Genomic DNA, 23,776 nt, shown 5'->3' with positions numbered 1-23,776 from the left:
AGTTGCCTATGCTGCTCAAAAAAAATCTTCACATACCTACCTACTGTAACAATTGTTTACTTTTCTCCAACTCTCTTGCCTCATTACAGCACACAGCTCTGTAGACTCTGCAGTTGTCATAGTTGGGGGCAATGTGACACGAGGACGAGGCCTCTTAGTCACAGAAATTATTGACAACTAAGTATTTTACATAAGGCTGGATGACACAAAATATTTCAAAAGTAATAGGAAAAACATGTCACAGTGATAGCACCTGACTCAGCCGTGCAATAAGCAGCACTAATCTGGTGATGCTGTTCACTCCTAACCTTTGGGGAATAGAGATGCCACCAGTAATGGGGACACAGTCCCTAGCCCAGCTCCAGGATTGACTTCCTCCACATCAAAATCCAAATTAGACTGCAAAGTGTTAGACATATTTCACAAGGAATATCAACTTTAACCTATTAACATTGTACTTTGAACACCTACAGCTAGTAACTTTGTTAGGTATTTATGAAGAAATACCCTACTGCCTTGCGAGTCCAGTCTCAATGATGAATTCTCAAGAAATATGGTTAATGGTAACACAACCAAATATTCCACACAGCTCACTTCACCACGAGAAACTAGATATTTTCCTATCAAATAAACAGCCAATTCCTTGCCCAGCACAGGCTGCCTGGCCTCCAGCTACCAGTGCAGATGGGCCTGGATATCCCATACATTCTGCATCATATCCGACAGCCCCATGGGGATGTCTCAAATACCACGGGTCATCTCTAGTAGCATCTCTAAATGTCTGTGTTAAGGTGTCTCTGTCTACCTGTGGTGGAAATGTCACATTTACTCTACACAACAACGATATAGCCTCTAAACAATTTTGAAGCATGTCTACTCATTCCTGTTAAAGTCACTTTTGATCTTTTGGGGGTTTGTCTGTTTGTTTTTAACTCTACATCAAAAAAATACTGCATGAACTTCCTGAATGACCAAACAGTTTCCAGGCTGCGCATATACATTATCACCAATATCATTTAAAGACAGACATAGGGAATTTGACAGAACTAGGAAAAAACATGGACGTTAAGCAACTGTTCCTTCACCTATTCCTGCCAAAACCCATCTAAATTATAATGACCTAAAACTGGCTCTCAGCCAATATCACTGGTGAGACCAAAACTCTGTATTCATTTTCATCGCCACCATATTTTAGCTTTCTCACTGTCTAGCTGAGCTCCGTGCTTGGATAGAGGCCAGCAGCATAACCCAGAATGTAAGTATGTCCAAGGGAATGCTACTTGCTAAAAGAAAAACAAAACATTTTAAGATACTGAAGCACCTGTTCATTCTTCAGTACATTTACTCTAATTCCTTATATTTGTCAGGAGTTTGGGGATCTTTCTGGACACTCCGCTCACAACAGATATCCAAATAATTATACAAACAAAACTGCCCACCATGCAGGAAGACCACTCATCCTATTAAATGTGGTCTGGACAGCACAAGCCATGTAGCCGTAACCTTTACATGAGTAATCTCTACTTTGAATTAAGCCACATCAGTGGTCTAACAGAAAAAAAACACCAGCATAATTAAGGACATCCTTAAATTGACCAAAATGAATACACACATGTCTAACTCAACTTCACCTTTGCTCCTCTCTGTCAGGGAGATTCTTGAAAAATCCCAACATTACAGTATAACCAGTTGATCTACTTACAGAGTGGGAAGAAAGGTAGCCTGCTTGGATGGAACTCAGATATATGACATGAAAGTTATGATATACCTGGGAGGAGCTAAACCACTAAGTACCAAAAAAAGAAAAAATTAACATCATATATGCTATGCAAGAAAATTAAAATATCTATTTCTAAATAATGTGCGTAGCTTTTTCTTTCATAGCTGTACTTTATGTTGTTCCTTTGGCATACAGGGCTCATACATTTTACAATGGCCATGTCAGTACCATGTCAAGCCAAAAAAATGAACTAAAGAGCAAGCAGATGAGCTGGAGATATCTGACTGAGGGGGAGCGGGGCGGAAAGGTGGCCTTCCTTGCAGATATTCTTAATGCCCTAGATGTTCCTCAGTATATAATTTCTAACATTTATCCCTAATGCATTCTCCAAAATTTCACAGCTTCATTTTTCCTCTCCAATGTACTTTTTCTGTTACTTAAAAATAACACATCTAATTAACCTCTCCATAATATGCTACTCAGAGACAACACTAAAAAGAGCATGTACATGTCACATTATCCAGGCAGCAGAGTAGAGTATGTAACATTTTGTCTTAGCTTTCAAGAAGCTCATCCAGCATTTGCAGAAATTGTTCTCAAAGTCCCACTTGAAAAATGAAATTAAAAAAATGTAGGTACAGAGAGGGTTGATGGGTTTAACAATGCAGCTGCTGGGTGGGTTGATTCCCTGCGTGGGTAGGAGGGTTTGTCTATCTGCCATCTCACTTTCCTGCAGTTCTGGGCAAGCATACACCACTTCTCACCTGAGCTACTGCTGTCCCCAAATTTATGTTCACTACATCAGTTGTCTATAGGCTAGAGAAGACTGGAGTGCAGAATAGAAAAAGACAAGTTTCACAGACATTTTTATTGAAGCCTGTGTATTTTCTGTATATTAAGGGAATCTCACTGATAGTCCAACTAAATAAATTCCCATCCCAATTGTCTGGGTTTTAGTATTTCTGTAATTATAGCATTATTAGTAAGTACCCAAACCCCATTGTGCTGTAATCTGTGGACAGATATTTAGAGAAGACTGTGCTTTACTTGTCTCTAAAGATAAAGGAAAACAGTAACAAAATGCAACATAGAAATACCACAGGCACTAATGAGATACCTATGCTGAGCTTTCCCAGGTGTTTAACCATTATCTTCTATTCCTTCATTCTGTCAGGACCTCAGCTCTGTAGCTGAGAACCCTTCTACACCTGGTCTTACCAGACTTTAATTTCAAAGTGAATGGCACAAATAAAGCAGTAAGTGATCTCTTTTCTTGTTCCGCTGACTGGTATACATGTCCCTCTGTTTTTCAGGCAAATATTAGAGGGGAAAAGGTTCTATTTTGTGAAATTGCCATCTTCTGGAGTAACATTTAAATTACATAGACAGTTGTATTTTTATAGCCATGGTGGTTAGAAATGTTTTGGGAACAATGCTCTCCCACTGGAAACTGGACTATTCAGTCCTGTAATAAGTAATGTTTGAGAGTTCATTGAGCAATGATTGTTTGGTTTCACCCACATAACTTCCATGAGCGCATCTGATGCCTTGGATGAAATAAACCACATTCTCCAATGGGAATGCAGAGAGCCCATGAATTTTGATATTTTTTTTTTGTGGAGGAACATCTATGGTGGCAGCTGTGGGAATATGTTTTGTGGAGATGTGACAGATGGCAGATGCAGAAATGGCCCTTTTGCTCTATCATGGTCTGATTCAACAAAATAAAAACAGGTAGCCTACAAAAAAAAAAATCATGTCTACAAAAGCAGAACCAGATATACTAACAGTCACCACATTTCTTTTTTACCTCTTTTTTTCCAGAAATATGAACACTCCTATGTTAGGTACCTCCTCAGAACTATTATTGAATATTGCCCCTCAGACATCTCTTTGCACAGAGCCACATGTGTGTGTGTCTCAATACTGTACACAAGTTACTGGCCTGATTATGTCAGTCCCTAATGTTCTGCTTTATTAATAACTTCCAAAGATAAAAAAAGATGCTGACATTTTCCTATCAAAATCAGCTGTTCTATTTAGTTGTTTCATCTACCTCAGACAGCCACCCAACCCCTCTTTCAACCTGATGAAGGTGAACAACATCCACCCATATTAACCACAAGAAGCTATTTAGGTTTAGATAAAGTTCTACCAGCTGAGCCTAAGGTGATTCAGGAGAACAGCATGTATTCTCTGTCTGCACTATACAGCCACTGACTTTGCTGCAGCCAGAAATAGCAAACCTTTTAAGAATTATACTAGAAGCATAATGAAACCCAAACCACAGGCAGTTGAAAGAGTGTCTCAACTTTCTCCCACAGGAAAGAGACGACTGTTTCATAAACTCATTGGATGTTTTTAGCTTATAAAGAGATGCTAAAGAAAACACAAAAAAAGGACTTTTAATTTTGACTTGGTACTGAGTAACTACATGGTCAAGTCCCAGTAAAAACTAATTCTTAACTTTCTAATGTCAGTATCTGGAGTGATATTTGTGTGAAATATTAAGGCTCCACTTTAGTCGTTCAACAGTAGTATTACAACTGCATTCACCCCTTGTAAAGGAAAGTATTCCATAGTTTCTTCAGTCCTTTTTATCCATGACTGCAAAGCAGCTTCCTCACTGTCAACACAATGTCTTGAAAATGCAAGGGTATTCTGCTGAACTGGCTTTGTCTGGGGACTCGTCCACAAGACAGCGATCAAATGCATACACACGCAGTGTTACTAACGTGTTTTAGCGTCTCTTCCTAACAATATCCAAGCACTGAGATTAGCTTAAAAAAGTAAAGTTTCCAGGAATGTTAATCACGAAGAGCTGAACAGGTTCCAGATTAAATATCACTCTGTCAATAGAGTTAAATCACAGATATATTTGTCACAGTAACCTAAAGGATCAATTACATCTTGTCTCCAAAAATCAAGATTTCCTAATGTAAGCCATGATAATGTACATTCAGGGAATCTTCACAGGTAATTAACTCCAAGAAATGCCACTGCTATATCTGCGCTCTCTTTAATCAACTTCTCTTACTATGAAGTATAAGTCACTTGCTCCAGTTTTATTTTTGCAAATTCAATAGCTCTCGCCATCACTACCTGGTTGCACACAGCCCGCGCTGGAGGCATTTCCATCTCCCCTTGAACCTCGGGACGGTGCGGCCCGGGGGAGCAGCGTGGGAGAGCAGGGCCAGGCATAGGGGCCGGCGGGCGCGGCGCCGGCAGTGCCCCCCCTGCCCTCGGCAGGCACAGCACGCCGTGCTGCTCGTGGAAGTGCATTTAGGCAGCACATCTCTTGTAATCAGCACCACGCCAGCATCGCTTCGGCACCTGGTGCTTAATATGCAATAACAAAACAGCCATCTCTAAAGGGCTTTAATATGCCCAGCTAAGAGGTCTGATATAAACACAAACGATATAAATATAAACCACACCAAAATGATAACAGTGTAGATGTTTGTGTGTGTGTTGAATCTGAAGTTATGCAGGCATCACATGTCCAAAGCTATGAGGAATGACATCTCAAAAAAGTGTCAAAAACCATCAGCAGATTAGTTTTCCTGGGACTTTCAGAACAACATGTTCTTTTGTATTCATTATTGCACATAGTACTACAGTGTACTCATGAAAGTGTGATCGATACAGGAACTCAGTATTACGGACTGTTGCTAGGGCAGGACCGAGAACACCACCAGGATGACTTATAATCTCTTGAGAAGGGAAGAGATCAAATTGCATTCAAAACCAGGTCAGCCATTACTACCTTCTCCTTACACCAATACCACTCTTTATACATCTCCAAGACTCAGAGACGTTATGGAAGGATTATACCCCCATATTTCATTTTTGGGGTGTTTTTTTTGTTGTCCTGTGACTAGTCATATTTGACCAGAGACCTATGGCTGTATTTTCTGTAGAAAGATTTTATATTTTTCCCCATCTCATAGAAATCATTAGAAACAATCACCTTTTTGAATGTGGCTATTCTTTCTCAAATACACTTTTCTGTACATCTTGGAGGGACTGGAAAAAACTCTTAATGCTAGGCAGACTTCTCTTTAGATGGCCCTTTTGCCTTTTTTGTAGCGCTCTATGTTCTTTCTGAAGTTTAGACCACAGATCTAGGGACTGTTTTATGGTAATATACCTTTTAATAACATCTGCAGCAGTAACACCACTTTCCTACAGGAATTCAATGCTCCCCTGCTTGCGCATCCTAGAATTGTGTCACCCCTATTAATCACTGCCTTGCAGAAGGACTTCACATGCAATTGCTTCCCCACCATGACTATCTCCAACAAATATTTCTGATTCAGTGCTTTCTAGGAACAGACTTCCATCAAGTCTGACCTACTGATTGCACTTGTGGATATACAATTCTTAAAACTACTGCAATTGGGTTTTTATTTTTTTTTGTAAGAAAAGGGAAAGCCCAAACAGTTGTTTTCCTCAACAGAAGCTGATCCGTCTCACTTAAAATAATGCACAATGGATCAGCAATTGGCTCACACTTTTGTAAAAAGCCAGGCTGAAGAGTTATTCTTATCACCTTCATTTCTAAGGGAACCAATTTTGTTTCTTAAAACAACGAGAGCCATGTTAAGAGCTCACCGCCACTGAAGGAACTTCTCCTTCCTCCTCCTTGGTCGCACGCCCTCACTGAACAGCCTCTGAGGTCTGTTTGCCTTGTATGCCAGTTCAACTCACTAAAACCTTGCAAAACTGTTTCTCATTTGAGTCCACTCATTTTTTCATCTTTTGATGCACACAGGCTACATTTAGGGTCCCTCCTTGGAGGATATGAGAGATGGGTTCAAGTTCTCTTTAGGCTGGGACCCTTATGCTGGGTGAGCACCTTTAGCCTGAAGCTAGTAAAATGAAAAGACAACAAATATTATAGGGAGTGTGATAATCTCCATGGCATCAACATGACAAGCCTAATTCTGTTTTGATGGACATGAGTGACAGCTCTGCCACAAGAAGATTAAGTTGAATGATGATTCAGATGAGTCAAATTTTTTAATTTGTTTATAAATATCAAAGATAACAACTGTCTCTTGAATTTTCACAAGAAGTGAATGTGCTATTTCTCATGAAATTTTAGGCTTAGTATTTAAAGCTGGATCCATATTGTTCAATTCAAAAGAAAGACACCCAGCATGAAAAATCACTTGTCCAAACTGAGCCGATGTTTAACATGAGTCAGTCGTTTGGACTGTTGATATACAGTGAAGAGATCGGGCTCTTCCAGGATGCAATTCGTCTCATATGGTAGATGCCTTAAAAAATTCAAATAATTCCATTTCCTTCCACTTCCACCTATAAAGGTGTCCTGGTTTCAGCTGGCATAGAGTTAATTTTCTTTCTAGTAGCTGGTATAGTGCTGTGTTTTGGATTTAGGATGAGAATAATGTTGATAACACAGGGATGTTTTCGTTACTGCTGAGCAGTGCTTACACAGAGTCAAGGCCTTTTCTGTCTCTCACCCCATCCCACCAGCGAGCAGGCTGAAGGTGCACAAGAAGCTGGGAGGGGACACAACTGGGACAGCTGATCCCAGCTGACCAAATGGACCATACCATATGACATCATGCTCAGCACATAAAGCTGGGGGAAGAAGGAGGAAGGGGGGACATTCGGAGTGATGGCGTTTGTCTTCCCAAGTAACCGTTACGCGTGATGGAGCCCTGCTTTCCTGGAGATGGCTGAACACCTGCCTGCCCATGGGAAGGAGTGAATGAATTCCGTGTTTTGCTTTGCTTGCGTGCGCGGCTTTTGCTTTACCTATTAAACTGTCTTTATCTCAACCCACGAGTTTTCTCACTTTTACCCTTCCAATTCTCTCCCCCATCCCACCAGGGGGGAGTAAGCGAGCGGCTGCGTGGGGCTTAGTTGCCGGCTGGGGTTAAACCACGACAAAAGGCAATGTAGATGACTACGTCAGATATTGATATCTACACTGGAGATGAATCCCATCTTCATTGACTTGAATTGAGTCTGGACTAGAGCTTAACAAAGAATATCATGAGGCCAAGGGACATAAGCACTTAATTTTAAAAACAGGAATTTGAAATTTATAGCCCAAATAACTAAGATTCTTGGCTGAGTAGGCATTTTTGCTGGAAACGCTGAAATTCAGAAGCTACTGCATACTGAAGTGAAAGAAAAATATGACAAGGAAAAAAATCCTACTGAAATTTTACCTTTCAAAGAAACTAAAATCAGAAGACTTTAGAAGTGCTCTGAGTAATCAGAGTATAGAGAATAATGAAGAGGAGGGAGTTTAAGGCAAGCTAGTACAGCTGAAGCTGAACTTCAGAGACAGATCGCCTACTTAAGATTACAGCACACAGCATGTTCCAGTGACTTTCTGACACTTCATCTATCTTACTGTATGAACAGCTTCCAGCAGCAGATCTGTCCTAAAACTCCCACTTCTGTCTCTACTTGTCTTTCACTTCCCTCCCCATTTGATGCATTCAAAACTCTCAAGAGTATTTCAGGAGACAAAAGCCACCCGAGCAACTTACAGACATTCTGGTTATCTGTATTTTAATAACAAAATACAGCATTATTGTGGATCAGTGCACATCTGATCAGGTTTTTTTGTCTCAGTTCCTCTTGCATATGGCAAACTTTCCTGGTGGCATCGTGAAAAAAATAGATGTTTTATTTTGTTGAAACAGTGAAATGCATTATTACCGCAGTCTTATGTAAACTGCTTTTAAAACCAATGCAACTGCATTAAGAAAAATGTGAACAGGACTATAGATATTAGGTGGTACTCATTATCAGCATACCCACTTCCTGGAATATGGAGGTTTCCTTTCACAATATACACCCTAAATATGCTATGATAAACTATTTTTTTACTTTAGACTACAGGAAAAGGCAAAAAGGAGATTATTACAGCTGCCTATCAAAAGAGATATCAAATACCTCAGCTAATACATAGTTTTGGTTGTTGAGGGGAAGCAAAGAGAGGGGCTTTTCAACACTTGCAACCTCTGTCTTCATCCTGGTCTCTGGTACAATTCACTAGACTTGGCTGCTATCAGCCCTCAGTCTTAGACCACTGAAACCAACACAGCTGATCACTATTGAATGATCTGCTCCCTCCTGTATCTAAAACATGGTAGACCACTACTATTTTTTTCATGAAAGGTATGATACAAATCCTACACAAAATCTTGTTTACTTGTAGGTGTTGATACGCACAGTGGTTAAGTTTTGTGAAGGAAGATTTTCAGTGTCTTATATTTCCTAGGAAATGTATTAAACTTAGTTTTCAGAGTGCATTAATTATGGTCCTATAGATTTTATCATAGCCTCTGTCTTGCAGTAGATTTCAGTATATAACATTGTTTCTAACTTCAAAGGCTACCTTTAGGTATAGTGAGCTATTTCCCCAAGGACTGACAGAATGTTTCCTTAAAAGACAGTTAAAAAACATAGTTAGAACTAGGATTTTTCCATTGCACTCATTTCTACTATTTGAACTCCAGATAGGCTCTTCCACTATAATCTGCATCCATAGAAGCTGGAACAGACCATCGTAAATTTAGGTTTAACTGAAGAAACAGACGATACAAGAAATTCAGTCTCCTCTGGCTTCTGCTGGCATAGAGGAGATTTGATGACTACATTTCCACTAAACTCCCTCAGCTTCTTCACTCAAATTTTCCTAGGCAGATAGTAAGGATGAGCTAAGAGCAGCAGTTTTTATCATAAAATGCTACCTGTAAAGTGAATATTTGTACAGCGCTTCTGTTCAAGCACAGCCAAATCTTATAAAAAAATGCAATATCTTTATATAACTTTCTTCCTACAAAGTATCATTAGGATAGAATACAGAAATAATTTTTCTTATTTTCTAACTAGCACACAACTTGTGATATGCCATAATTTAGTTCTCAAACTGGTCTCCATCATTTTTAAAACTGTAGCATTTTTAAACAGCTAAAACATTTTCTTTCTCTTATGAATTCTCAGACATGCCTGAGCAGTGGGTTAAGAAGTGGGGGGGAGATTTCTGAACATCAGAGATATGATTAATTGAACAAATGGTACCAATTATGTTATGTCTGTCTTTAAGCTAACCTAACACACATGAGACACTTTTATACAGCAAAATCCTGAATACCTGCAGCAGCCAAGAGAATTTGGACATATATGAAGAATGAGGTTTTCCTTTCTAGACAAAATGAATATGCTTGTTTAGGCTACAAAGGTGAGAAGGGATGGAAAGATGAAATAGGGCATGCATTCCTGGTGCCTGAGAAAAGAAAGTTTAGCATAGCACTGTGCTGCATAACCTGGCAAATGAGTTTTACTTGATAAAAGTAGGAATGTATTTAATGCGTTAAAGGAATCCATGAGTTTGTTCAATTCATGTTTCTTTAAATGTTTTCCAAAATTAGTCCATATTGTAATAGCTTCAGTATAAATAAAAACAAGGTAGTATAAAATTCAAACATTCCTAATATATTATCATCATTATAATAATATGGATAATGAGACACTCTAAACAAGATTAAACCCTCAGTGTGCTATGTACAATTATATAGTCAAGATAGTGTCTTATGCAGAGATCTTACTGTCTGGATAAAAGAGAAGAGTATGAGAAGAGTGAGATTAAAGACCAGATTAATTCTAGGACGTAGTGTGAAGAACTAAACTGTGTCATCAGTGTCTGAGGAAATGGAGCAAAACCGAGCCTGAACAAGGTATTTTTGTGTGGTCCCAATTCATAGTGCCTCAGTCATATCACATTTTTTCAAGAATCCAGAAATAAGTAACCCAGGGAAACTAAATGCAGTTTAGGAAATGCCCCAAGTTGAGAACAGTTAGACACTAGGAGAGAGCACCGGGGAAGCACCACATGTGCTTGCCCAGCTCTTACTTCTTTCTAGCGCAGAGGGAAAAAGGGCCTAGACCGATCTAATTCTGAAGTTCCAAATAATGAAGAAAAACCATACAGGTTAATGGCATTTGAAGTGATCTGTTGGTTTCCCTGCAGCCAGTGTAAATCATGCAGCTTGGGTGTTAAAGACACCCTCAGCGCTTTTCCAGAAAACAAAACGGTGATCCTGCAAATGGTTAAACTTGCAAATGGGAACGCTTGTGTGATACCTGCTGCTCCGTAGCTGTGAAGGACACTAGTAAAGCTCGTTGTGTAAGGAAAGTTATAAATATCTTTTCAAATTTACAGCATAGGGGCAAAAGATGATACTCCTTAAAGGAAACTGATCAAATAAATATTGTCCTCTGCTTCAGAGCTAAGTGTTTATCAAATGCCTGGTAGAAGTGTACTTACAACAGACCTGCCACAATGCCGTCTCTAACTATAAAGAGCTATGAGTATAGCAAGGGCAACAAAAATGGGCTGCCCGCCCCACGTGGCACAGGATTAAGTGGGCTTAATCCTGCCCAAGCACCCAGCTCACATCCTCCTGCCTGCTGTCACCATCACCGCTGCCCTCTGGTCAGAAAGCGGCAGGGACCCTGAGGGTCTGTAATGAGTGAAGGTATATAGGTGTAAGCTACCCTTTACAGCGAGGTCTTTGGGAACTCAAGGATTGCCAGGATTACATCTAGGCATTGACGCCGTGCCCTACAGCTGGGAAAACAATTTAAAACAATGTAAGTAGTAGGGCACTGCACAGTAACCAACATTCATTCCATCAAAAAGAAATTAAGAGTTTTTATATTTGAGTAACACAAATGAATGATGCGTGCAGAGGAACTGAAGTTAAATTAGAGGGAAATAATATGTTGCTTAAAACAAAATTAATTTGTCTCTCAAACTTCTAGTAAAACCTGAACTGTGCTAGCTGCAATCGAAGGAAATTTTATTTATCCTCTCACATTTTCAAAACCAGGATATTTTCTTAAATGACAAAATTTAAAGTAAAATATTGTAGCATCATTGGAGTGATAAATACACATTTACAAGTAAAAATATATTTGAACTGAAAGCAATGCACCTGGCTACAAATAACTAGACATGCCACTGAAGATATTATGGTAAAATACACCTAGGCATATTTAAGTAATTCATTCTAATACCTTGCATGATATGAAACATTTATTCTCTTACCACTGTAAAATGATCAAATGTATCTTGAATATAACCATTTAGTGATCTAGCATTTTTTTTTTACATATTAGCATCCCATAAGAAACAATCAAAGCAGAATGATTTTTGCCTCAAAAATTAAGAACTACATTCTCCTGTCTAGAATAATCCTTTTAGAGAATTTTTTCATGTAAGTCAGGTGCAATTGTGCATATACACTTAATTTAATAATACACTTAATCTAATTTTATATGCAGCCATGTAAAAAATCACTGTATGTTTGATTAGACTGCTAACAAAGTTTGCTGCAGTTTGAGCTGCAGCATATACTTCATACATAAACAGGTTTGACCTATGCCCTAAGAGCAAAAGCAGCTATAAGCTCACCTGACTTCTAATCAAAGTTTTTTACAAAGTAGTATTTCTTCCCCTTTCAAAATGTTCTTACCTCTTCCTTTGTCTTTTTTGATATGACTCTTAGCCAGTCTCCAATCATGCTGAGGACAGCTGCAAAGTAAGCAAGCCCAACAAGGATCCAGAACCACACCACTGGCTTATAAAAATCTAGGTACTCAATATCTGATCCCCCTGAAAAACAATACAGTTAAAATTAAAGCAGACTTAATAGCTATAGGTGGAAAACTGTTTTTAAATTAATTATTTTCCTAAAAAAAAAGACCCAGTTACAACTTCTTCTATTTTCTTATCCATACAAAAATTCATAGCAAAACGTTTTGTTGAATTTGAATAAACAACGATCTAAATTCATCCACTCTTGAAAATGCAGTTTGGAGTATGGAAATTTCAGACAATGATTGCTAATCATTCACAATAATTAAAAAATGAACACAGACAAACTGATTCAACTTCTGATACATCATTCTTAAGGTAGAAGTCATTGAGGACAGCTTGAATGAAAGGACTTCGCACCTGCTCCAAATATCAATGCTGTACCAAATTTTTAGTATTGCTCTGGAATACTTAATGTGTTCATACCCTGAGAAATCTGATTTTGCAAGGACTTTGAAACACATCTCAATACTTACATGAATCCTTTAGCCCTAGTAAGAAGAATAGCACCTGCATTAACAAGTGTCCCTGTTGGGTAGGCAAACATTATCATCTCCATTTTGCAGACAAGGAAACCAGGGTCCAGGGACTTGAGCTGAACTGATCATACTCAAAAAAAGGGGGATAAAATAGATGTCAGCTGAAGGCAGCTTTTTGGAATCCCACTGCCGTAAGCACCAGTCACTTCCTTCCTTCCAGTGTTAAAGTAAAAAAGGATAAATTTCAGAGACGTCTGTAATGGAGCTTTCAGGTACAATACAGCTACAGAGAACAGATGCCTTATTTCCACACAAAAAAGTTATGTTCATCCAGAGTTCTTGACAACACAAGATAACTCACATTTCACATCTTGCAGTACAATAAAACAGAAGCCTTAAACGTGCAATTCAGCTGTGTTATGACAAATAAAATCAGGCTTTTAGTTTGGGTTGCTGCAAGTAGAAGTTTGATGTGCATATCTGCCCACAATTGAAGAGACTCTACAGTAAAACCTTTTCAGGCACATTAAAGTAGTCTATACAGGTACAGAATATGTTGCTTTATGTATCTGCATCCTGTACTGAAACAGTCAAAGCAAAATTGGCCCCAGAAGATCAAGCACCTTGTTACAGTAACAAGATTAACTCTCATGAAGAGTAATGGTTTTTCCTAGCTGTTATTACCTAATCACCACAGAGATTACATGCAAATAACAAAGAATTTTACTGATGGTTATCTTTGCATGGAAGCCCTCAGACAGAAAATTTGTTATTCTCATGTCAATAAGCCTTTTCATCAATTAAGTCTGTTGAGTTTTTGTGGTTTACTCAACTATCCAAGAGATGAATCCACATTGCAAAAATGGATATACTCCGACACCTGCACAGTCACAAGTGAGATAGAAGACAGGGCTCTGTCTAGAACAGAAAACAGCCAACCAAAGGGTTGAGTTTGTCACAGCCCAAGACAAACAAAATATCAGAAATTAAGCGATTTGTTAACATCATCCAGCTCAAGTCAATCCAGTAAAACAGGATTTTAGGGATGATTTGCCCAAAATTTGTTGTCATTCAAAAAATGGCTGATTACCACCATGCCTTTGCTCTATCAGCAGCTAGTAATGAACCACACTCAGTGGTTCACCTTCTTCTCCAGCTGTTCATACAATGCACAAGAAAGTATCATATAAAGCATCCACTCAGCTGATTTCCAATTTTTGGTGTGTTAAGTTTATAAACTAAAGCTGGAACCTACTCTGCCAGTCTGCAGGGAGCATTTCCTTCGCAGTTCATACTTAATTTGTTTACAGCAAAGTTAATTACCAGGGCAGGAGTTAGGACACATTCATATTCAACCAAGAGTTTTCTTTACTGTCTGGCCAGGAGATGGCTCCAGCTAGCCATGCCCAAAGGAGTTCAGCTTTCCTAAAGTTAGAAAGGGAGTCAACAACCCTCTAGGAAAAGGCTTAAGAGCTACAATCTTTATTAGCTTTTGAGTTTCTGAATTTCAAGGACGCCTCAGGTGAGGTCTCAATTTAATGGAATACCAGGGAGAGACAGACATACCTAAGGATGTTTGTCCCAAGATAACTATTGTCTCCTGTGCTAAACAGAGTGCTATAATGCAGTTACCCAGGAATGTCATTAAATAGGATTTCGCTGGTAGGAAAACATGATCAAAAGTCAACTGTACTGAATTCAAAGTAAATGGAATTAATTAACTACTGATTTACAATTCACATAAATGGGTATGAATGTATTTGGGTATGAGTAGATATAGGTAAATATATTTGTACTGAAGTATATAAGATAATTCATCTAATAATTTTACTGGTAACATTGTAAAATGCTATATCAACATGATGCATTCACATGGATTTTTCATAGCATAATTTTACTTAAAATGCTTTTTTAAGCAAATCTTTCTTTTGCAAAGCAGATTATTTTATATAGCCCTTTAGGAAGCAAAATGCTGAGAAGGCAGAAGCTGAATTTTGTTGTTTGTTTGGCAAAAGCAATTTTGTGGGCCAAGGGACAAAACTTTTTTCCAACTTTGTTTGACCTCTACCTGAAATATGTTACAGCCACAATAAAGAAGGAATATATCTCCCAACTAGAGTGCGCTTACTCTTTAACTAGAAGTCTCACAGACATGATCTTTTACCAAGAGCAGCCACAGTTTATTGCAGAGACGTTTTGTCCAAAGCTCCTTGAAATCTATGAGAAATCAAAGAGTTTTTCCATCTGTCTTCATCACAGGCTATTGTATTGCTGCTGCCACCATTCTTACATCTGCCAAACAACTTCTACATTATTTGCGATTTTCAGCACTTTGGAAGGCACAGGTTGTTTTATGGCCCAAACACATATTCCTTACTGAAGCGAAAAGCTCTGTGTTTTAGTGAAGGATGGCATTAGAGAAGATTTCAAAGGTGCATTAGGACAGATTCTGGTTCTCAGGTAAAGGATCAGGCTTTCAAATATATGCCTTTTATTTATTTATTTACGTAAACCAAGTACATTTTAAGTAAATAATTTTCTTTATTGTTGCCACTCTTTTCCCCATTCTTTCTACAGCTAACTGACTTAAAATAGAAACATGCAATTATTTCTGTCAAGTTGTCTGTTTTGTTTGCATTTTTGCTTCAAAAGTAGAAGCAGAGAATAGAAAGCGCTATTGGCAGTGAGTATTTTAATCCCATACCAGCACAAATTTCTGGGTTATTCAAAAGCTGGCCTTTCAAAACAGGAAATGTCTTTATTATTTTTTATCAGCAGTACAAATTATTCTGGGTATGGAAATGTGATTAAATCCAAACACAGTTTTAATTGCAGAATAACGAGTAGCTGTCCATCATCCCCGTTGTGACAAACCTGGCCAACAGGCTTAATCCAGAAACGTCATTTGTCCTACTCCAAAGAAATACAGAAGTTCAGCCCTGCAGCTTGAAAGGAATTACTTCTGAGGACTGCAAAAAGGGACAGAGAAAGGCTAGCTCCCGTGAGGAGACATGGGAAAGCAGCATGCTTGGGACAAGATAACACTGCACTGTCTGCGAGAGAGAATGTAAGTAGACCATAGGAGCTACTTGATGCCACTCAGTGGAAAATGGAGAGCTACTTCAGAATACAAAGCACAGATAAAATACTCCTTACATGCTCTCCTATATAGAAATCGAGCGAGACACGGCGCGCTGACTTAAGCTTAAAGCAGGCTGCATGGTTCACACCAGACAGCCCCTATTATGGACGTGAAGTCCTGAGGTGGCAAAGAGCGCTTCCAAACGCCAAAAAAAGACACAAAGCCTGCGGGAGAGCACACAGCTCTCTTACGGGATGCTTGACACACGCCTCTTGCTCGGCAGGACAGCGATTTCTTTCTGTCGAGGTCTTTCTGCCAGGTAAGTAATATTACATAGTGAGAGCGGATCAGCTGGGCTGCTGTGACCACCAGGTGAAGCGTTCCAGTTCGGTGACATTAAATGAGACTAAAACATCTCAGTACTCTACAAACTGGGTCTCAGGCCAAGCAATACAGTGCAGACCCAGATATCTGTATTACAGTGGCAATACACCAAATTCAATTACAGACCGAAACAGTAAAGAAGCAATAAGCTAAAAATCAGAGCTCAAACAAGGAAAAAAAAATACAAAAGGAAAAAAAACAACCAAACAAAACAAAAGAGTTAGAATACATTTTTAAGGTGAGACTTGCAAAATTCTGTGATCTGCTGAATTGGACTGATGGCAGTGTAACCTTATACCACCATTATGCCCTGCTGTGAAACAGACTACTGATGTACTACTTATATGTCTGACCTCTACTTAATTCAGTCAAGTTTTGGACATCTCATCTAATTTAGACTTGAAACCTGTTAGATTAACTCCCTTAGAAATATTTGACGATACCTTCCAATCTGCACTGCAGTTAAAGAATTTAACTGTACATACGAACAATATATTGTCTTGTTATACATATATATACACATACCTCAGTGCTAACATTAGTACCCAATAATATCTTTCATTATACTAAAAAATTACACATTTGACATGAAAAGATCTCTTTTTCTCTTTCACAGAATATTCATAATATTGGCTGGATTTTCTTCTGTCATATTAAAGTCAATGGTTTCTCTTGAAAACAAGAAAAGGGATGTTTGACTATGTCCTGATTTTCATAAGACAGTGCAGGCTGTCTTATATTTCTTACATACATGTTTCTTACAGTTTTACTTCCTTTTTTTTGTGAAAAGCCACAACAATAAACTTTCTTCAGTTACAAAAAATTACTTATTTCTCTACAAAAATAAAAAAGTTCAACTCCTCCAAAAATTAGAAAAATCAAACCATTTCATAAGACAGAAAACCATTAAGTTTGTTTTTTGGAATATTGTTCATATATTTTCTTGAACATGCACTACAAGGGCTCTTCATCTTTTCCCTCCTTGCATGCACCTTGAGTGATCAGTCTTTTACGTTTGCCTTAAGGGTTCTCTTGCTGGTGGAAACTGAAGCTACAATTTCCATAGGCTCCAAATAGCAACCTAGATTCTGAGTACAAAAGGGGCATTCTAGTTTCTGGGAACACAGTACTTGGTCTCCAGTTCAAATGAGAATAAACTTGTAGAAAAATTCTGGAGGAGAATACAAGAATTTCTAATATGACAACCTGCACTACAGCCTTTAACACCGTTACGTTACTGAATCCCAAGTTCTTCTGTTGGTTCACTTTTGGTACAGCTATTCAGAAACACTCTCTCCTTTACCTCCTAAAAGTTCTTCAGGGCTTCTCTTCAGCTCTTATCTGCAGTGGAGCCAGAAAGCAGCAAGTTCCATGTTAGTGAAAAATGACAGATATTTTAAGAAATGTTTCTTTTAACCCCAATACACATGTTATCACAACCGTGACATTTGTATGTAGGGCTTGCAAACTTAGGTTTTTTCCTTCCCAGAAAAAAATTACCAGAATATTTGGAAGTTTTCAAATATTTAGGAATTCTGGATTTTTGAGGGAACTTTATGAGCCAAAACTGACACATAATCATGAAATATCCCATAGACCTCCAATATGCTACAAGAATTGCCAATTTTATTTTTATTGCTAAAAGAGTTCACTCCACTATAATTGCAAATTGGAGTATCACTGCCCACCGCTCTGCTTTAGATCTGACTATAATTCTGAGTGGAAGAAGGTAATTTTCACTTTAAGTATTATTTAAGAAACATGCCTTTCTGGTCAGGAAAAAAAACAGAAAAAGGAATAAGTTAATGCCAGTGTGAGTTTTTTTCCAAATGCATTGCCATCTAGGCACTAAGTGGACTGAAGCGTCATTCTGCCTGCTGCATGCCTCACCGTGACAAACCAGAACCAAGAACGCCATGCTCTAAAGCCACAATTTCAGACGCAACACCCATATTCTATCATGACAACCTCTCCCACAGCCTTATACAGCATTACATGCCTTAACTCTACATGCTTGTTTTGCCTCTGTTTATGGCACTCAGCTTTCCTAAACTTCAAGGAGAAAGTGTTCTAGATGAAGCCTACCACAAAAATATCAATGGCCCTTAGTGTCTGCATGGTAGTTATGACTTACCTAAAAGAAAAACAAGCAAACTAAAAAATCATAAAGACAACTTACTAATTTGTTAGCGTGCAAAAAATTCTGCATACTTCCTCAAAATCAATAAGGAAGCCTAGCCCTTAAGACAAATTTTATCAGCTCTATTGAGAACTTGCGATGTCAGTTTTCTTCAAATAGCTTAGTACTTATGCACACCAATGATTGTAAGCTTCCACAATGCAAAGCACAGTCAATGAATACCTTAGCTATTTTTCGGAATTTGTATTTAACTAGACAATTATGTACTGGAATGACAAGAAAACGAACGGACCTTTTTGAAAAAATCCTTCAAATCATCTGCCATAAACTGAGTATGTTAGTCCACACAAAGATGATAATATTGTCAACTTCATCTCTGTCAAAATACAGTCCAGTGGCAATGTTAACCTCCCAGTTATGATGGAGATCTAGTCATCTAACCCTGTTCTCTTGAGCATCATCTCTGCACGTACAAATCCAATTCCCACACACTGAAACTTTAAGTCAATAACATATTATAGTACAAATACAAGTCTTGTGCATGTTACTCTAAAAGAAAATAGAAAACATTCATGACATTTTGACATCACGCATTTACAGTGGAACTTTAAAATAAAAAAAATATTAAGTGAACCATAAAAGGCCATAAGCTATAGAACAATGTAATTCAAGGCCATTCTGTAGAAAGAGAAAGCATTTCCTGGTAAAATTAAAAGACAGACATGATGTAGGAACAAATTATGATATCAAGTGGTCTACAAATAGACAAATCCGTGGAAATTTATAATGAGAGTAATGATGAATGTACTCAGTGTTCTAGTTAGAGCCAAGTGGGCCATTTCACATAATGCTTTACAGTAAATATAACCAGGCATTTATACACTATTATTTTTATTCCGTGACATAGACATAGCCCTCAGGAACGAAAGTCTAAAACACCCAGACTCTTGGCATGGAAACAGCATAAATTTTTTATTCTAGTTAGAATCTGACCAGAATCACAAATTCCTGAAGACAAAAATGAAAATAAGAAAAACAATATGGGAAAGGAAAAGGGAAAGAGAGAAATCAGCGAGACACATTCAAAAGAAATACGGAAAAATCACAAAAAACTATGTAAAAGTCCAAATAAATTTAATTTGCCATTTTACAGCCCAGTTCCATAATTTATAAGAATCTTTGGCAACTTCTCACGTGGCCTTCGTTTTTTAAACAGCTTGCATAACTTAGTATCTTCAACACTAATTAAATTTCCCCCCATGTTACCCAGATCGTTTATGAATATGCCAAACAGCTCAGATGCTTCAGAGGTCTCTGTGGGACTTCACCAACCTGAAAAACTTTTGTCAGCAACAAGACCACTCACATTCCCGCCATCAAGGCAAACTTCAGGCAGGCCTGCAAATCTCTGGGAGGAGCTACCCAACCTGAGACCCTCACCTTGGTGCACTTGGACTCCTGCAACAGCCGTGGGTACAGATGGGACACGGGAGGAGCCCACAGAGGAGCCCACACCATGTAGATGTCTACTAGAAACACCTCCCTCCAGCAGGGTAGCTCACTGGCAGCAGCCAGGCACTGCTGTCCTTCTCGGCTATCTTTCTCAGCTACCTCTGCCTTGCACAGAGTTCAGGGGTGGGAGAGGGGCATCTCATGAAAGAGAGAGATGATGGTGCTGCATCAGGAGAAGCATGAGATCAGGCTGAAGCAAGCAAGTCTCGGATTCAGAGCACAAAGCTCTGAATTTCTAATGCTCGCCTCAACTGACTTGGACAACACACTTCCTCAACACAGACAACATATACTTACTCAATCCTATTCTGAGAAGCGGTCTAACACTTTTAACATCTTTTCAAGAAAGAAGTTGACACAGAGAACTGGCCCAAGCTTTTTTTAGCTCAGTTTGTCAAAGTTATTTGCAATCAATCCAATCTGGGCTAACAGAACCATAAAAGTTGGACACGTTATCTATGGGTTGTGCTAAACCTTCTCCTTTCATTACAAAACACGTATGGACAAATGCACACGTAGCAAACAAAAGAAAGGACAGAAGAGGATCCAACAGCAGTAGAGGCATCTCAATGGCAGAAACAGAGCTCTGGAACAACACTTTGAAAGTAAGAGATGCACACAAAAACTATGTCATATAACTTCACAGGGTGAGACATTTTAAGCGACTCCAGCTGAAAAAAATATATTCAGCCAACTAAAATACTGTATTAATTCTTGCACTTCACTCAATCTGTAAGAAAAAAAAATCTACCTAAAAATTAAGTAAAGCATCTTTTAACAGTACAGAAGAAAAAATGGAGTATGCAGAGACAGGCGTCATGCATTTCACTGTCCCACCTCCTGTCTCTAGCCTGCCACATGATCCAAGATGAGGGCAGGCCCCCTCATGTGCACTGACACAAGAATGATAAAGGGTAGAGAGGCACCACAACAGACGTGTCTCTCCCAAAATAATACAAAAATCTAGAACGTATATGACTGTGCAAAATATTATAAGATAAAGAGTCATGAGAAAATCTTACCTGCAACATAGTCACCAAATCCAATGGTAGTTAAAGTGATAACCACAAAGTAAATTGCATCTAGTGTGTTCCAGCCTTCTATGTGCTTGAATATAACTGCAGGAAGAGCAACAAACAGCACGCAGCCAAACAGTATGAATATTATTGTTGAAATTATGCGAATCTTTGTCTGACTCACATTCCATTTCTGGAAAGGGAAGGGAAAAGAGAGGAAACCCATCGTTAATAAAACTGTGCCACTGTACATAAGCACCTATCACCCACCATGAGCACTACGTTGCTCAAGAGGACAGTGCATTATAATTCTCAAACAGGAAAATCAAAGCAGGGTTTTATTTTGAGAGGGTTTTCAAAGCAAACATAACTACCCTAGGAAACGCTTGCTAGCAGGAAATGCGGAGCAGGGCTGGACTCTTCATTGCAGCCAGGTTTGTGATCTGGGTGAGTGGCATGTGTAGCATTCATTAATATTAGCAACTGATCATGCTAAAGTTTTCAGTGGGGACTAGATATTTGAGTGAGCTTCAAGTAGTGCTTGCACCTGTGACATCTCTACTTTTGTGCATCCACAAATAACTGCATAAAAAAGGTGAATTTTAACCATACAGTTCTCTCTAATCAAGCAACTGGCTAAACAGAACCACAGAAAATAGATCCAGAAGGGAGACACCACCTCTTCCAAACCTGCCCCAAGACAAAAACAACCCAACTAAGCCACTGCAGGTACATTACTGGCCAGGCAATATGTGATCATGCTTAACTGTTCTTGTCATCAGAAAGTTTTCCTAATGCTTAACTTGCATCTCATCTCCTGGAGTTTAAGTCTATTATTTATGGTCGTATAGGAGGCAAACAAAGAAATTGCTACTTTGCTCTTTCCAGCAAACTTTACAGGTGTTTTCTTTCAGTCATATATTCTTTAGACCAAATAAATTCATTTCTTTCAGTCTTTCTTCACCCGTCCATTCTCGTTGCTATCCCTTGGCTCCAACCAACTGATTCACGTTTCATTAGGTGTTGTATTCAAAACTAGATATAAAAAAATATGACAAAATAGAATGGAAGGATCCTTTCTTACACTTTATCTATTTATTTATTTACACTCCTATTTATACTTCTAACTATGATGTATGCTTTTTCACAGCAGTATGACACTAACCCATGTCATCTTATGAGCCCCTGGCATCCTCAGAACTTTTCTACAAAATTGCACCTAGACAACTATTTCCTGACATGTAATTGCATATTTTATTATTCCTTCAAAGAGTACTTCGAATTTGTCCTTGAATTGAATCCTGTACATTCAGACTGCTTCTCAAAATTTTCAGGATCATTTTGAATTCTAATTCTGTCCTCCAACTTTTAGTTCTCCCCATCTTGAGATAATTTGTAGATTTAATGAACAAAGTCCTTTATCTGTTGTGTGAACTATTAATGAAATTTAACAGTACCAAAGCTAGAACAGACCACTGCAAAGTCCCATTTGACATGCCCTGCCAGTTTGACAATTTTCCTCTCAGTACGGTTTTCCATCCATCCAAAGCATGTTGGTTCACCTTAAAGCAAGCAAAGGATTGCACAAAACTGAAAACTTTCACAAAAGGAGACCAAAAATGAAATCAGACTGTTCACGATACATGTTTTCTTTATTTAAGTTTAGTGCCAATGGAAACTATGTTTTACAGTCAGCATGACCAAAGTCCAGCTTTTGTAACCCAAACCACAGTAGTAGTTTCGGTTATGGCAACATGAAATTCCCTGCCCTGACCCATCAGCATCTCCCAGTTCTTCTTTTGGAGAACTAATCAACAGAACAAGGGAGTGTTCCAGACTGCAACACATGGATCAGTGTTTTCATTCAGAGATTGAGAAAAGCGGGCAAGATGCTGCTTTTTATGTTGGGGCATTTTTGTTGTAGGGATACGCCCATTACACAAAAAGAAAACCATTATCCCTATGAGCAACAGGCTGAGACAAACAAATTGGTCTCAAATCTTTTGTACTTTTAAGCAAAAAATAAAATTCAGTGATAAAAACCAGAAAGAATAAAAACAAAGTGTTCCTATGGAATGTTCTTGCCTTTTTTAGTTAAATCTCAATAGAAATGGATGTTATTCACCAGTAACTTGTCTGGACTTGAACTAATGTTTCAAAGTTAAAAATACCTGCCTTTTCTTAAAAAGGTTTCAAGCTTTTATTAAAGTTTAGTAAAACACTTAAATAATTAATTTTATTAAGTTTCATTATGTCATTTATTCTATGCTTCAAAAATCTCAGTAAATACATTTTTAATAACTACACTAGTAAAATACAACCTTAATAAAATTTTCTCTGTGTGAAACAGAGACTAACTTAAGTAAATTAAGTTCCTCTGCTAGAATTCAAAGCATTTGGTCGTTAAGGACTGGCTATAACTGAACTTTATCAATATCTGCACAAGCTTCTAGTCTGTTTGACAGGTCTCTTCCTCTACTGAAGCTGTGCCACTTTGCATGAATAATTAAAGATCGGTAGCCAAAGAACATGAAGGGCATGAACCTCTAGGCTGTGCTAAGCAGTTCAGCAGAAGAGGCTGAAAATACCTTAAGTGGTAGAACATCCTACAGCCTAGTGAGGAGACCACAAAGAGGAGTCCAATGTCAGGGAAGCACCAACAGGCTCTGTACCATTTAGGCTGCCCTGCTTCTGTGAATGCCCAAAGCTTTAGCCACCTACAGTCCCGTAAATCTGGAAATGTAGATGCCTACAGATTGTAAGCATTTCCTCTGGTATGAGGGCATCTGAGT

The 23,776-nt window shown here is 38.4% G+C and overlaps 1 protein-coding gene across 1 annotated transcript in view; it reads right to left on the bottom strand.

The window, feature by feature from the left end:
* KCNK2 (potassium two pore domain channel subfamily K member 2) overlaps positions 1-23,776 on the bottom strand; it is a 128,218-nt gene that overhangs the window by 5,543 nt on the left and 98,899 nt on the right. The window contains exons 5-6 of the mRNA XM_075147930.1: positions 20,991-21,177; positions 12,250-12,389 (exon numbers count right to left, since the gene is read on the bottom strand). Of these exons, the coding sequence (XP_075004031.1) occupies positions 12,250-12,389; positions 20,991-21,177 (327 nt within the window). The remainder of the gene's footprint in view (positions 1-12,249; positions 12,390-20,990; positions 21,178-23,776) is intronic.

Source organism: Calonectris borealis, chromosome 3 (genome assembly GCF_964195595.1).
Source record: "Calonectris borealis chromosome 3, bCalBor7.hap1.2, whole genome shotgun sequence".
NCBI classification, from domain to species: domain Eukaryota; kingdom Metazoa; phylum Chordata; class Aves; order Procellariiformes; family Procellariidae; genus Calonectris; species Calonectris borealis.
The sequence above is the reverse complement of the archived record's forward strand: the minus strand, read 5'-3'. Positions and strand labels throughout refer to the sequence as shown.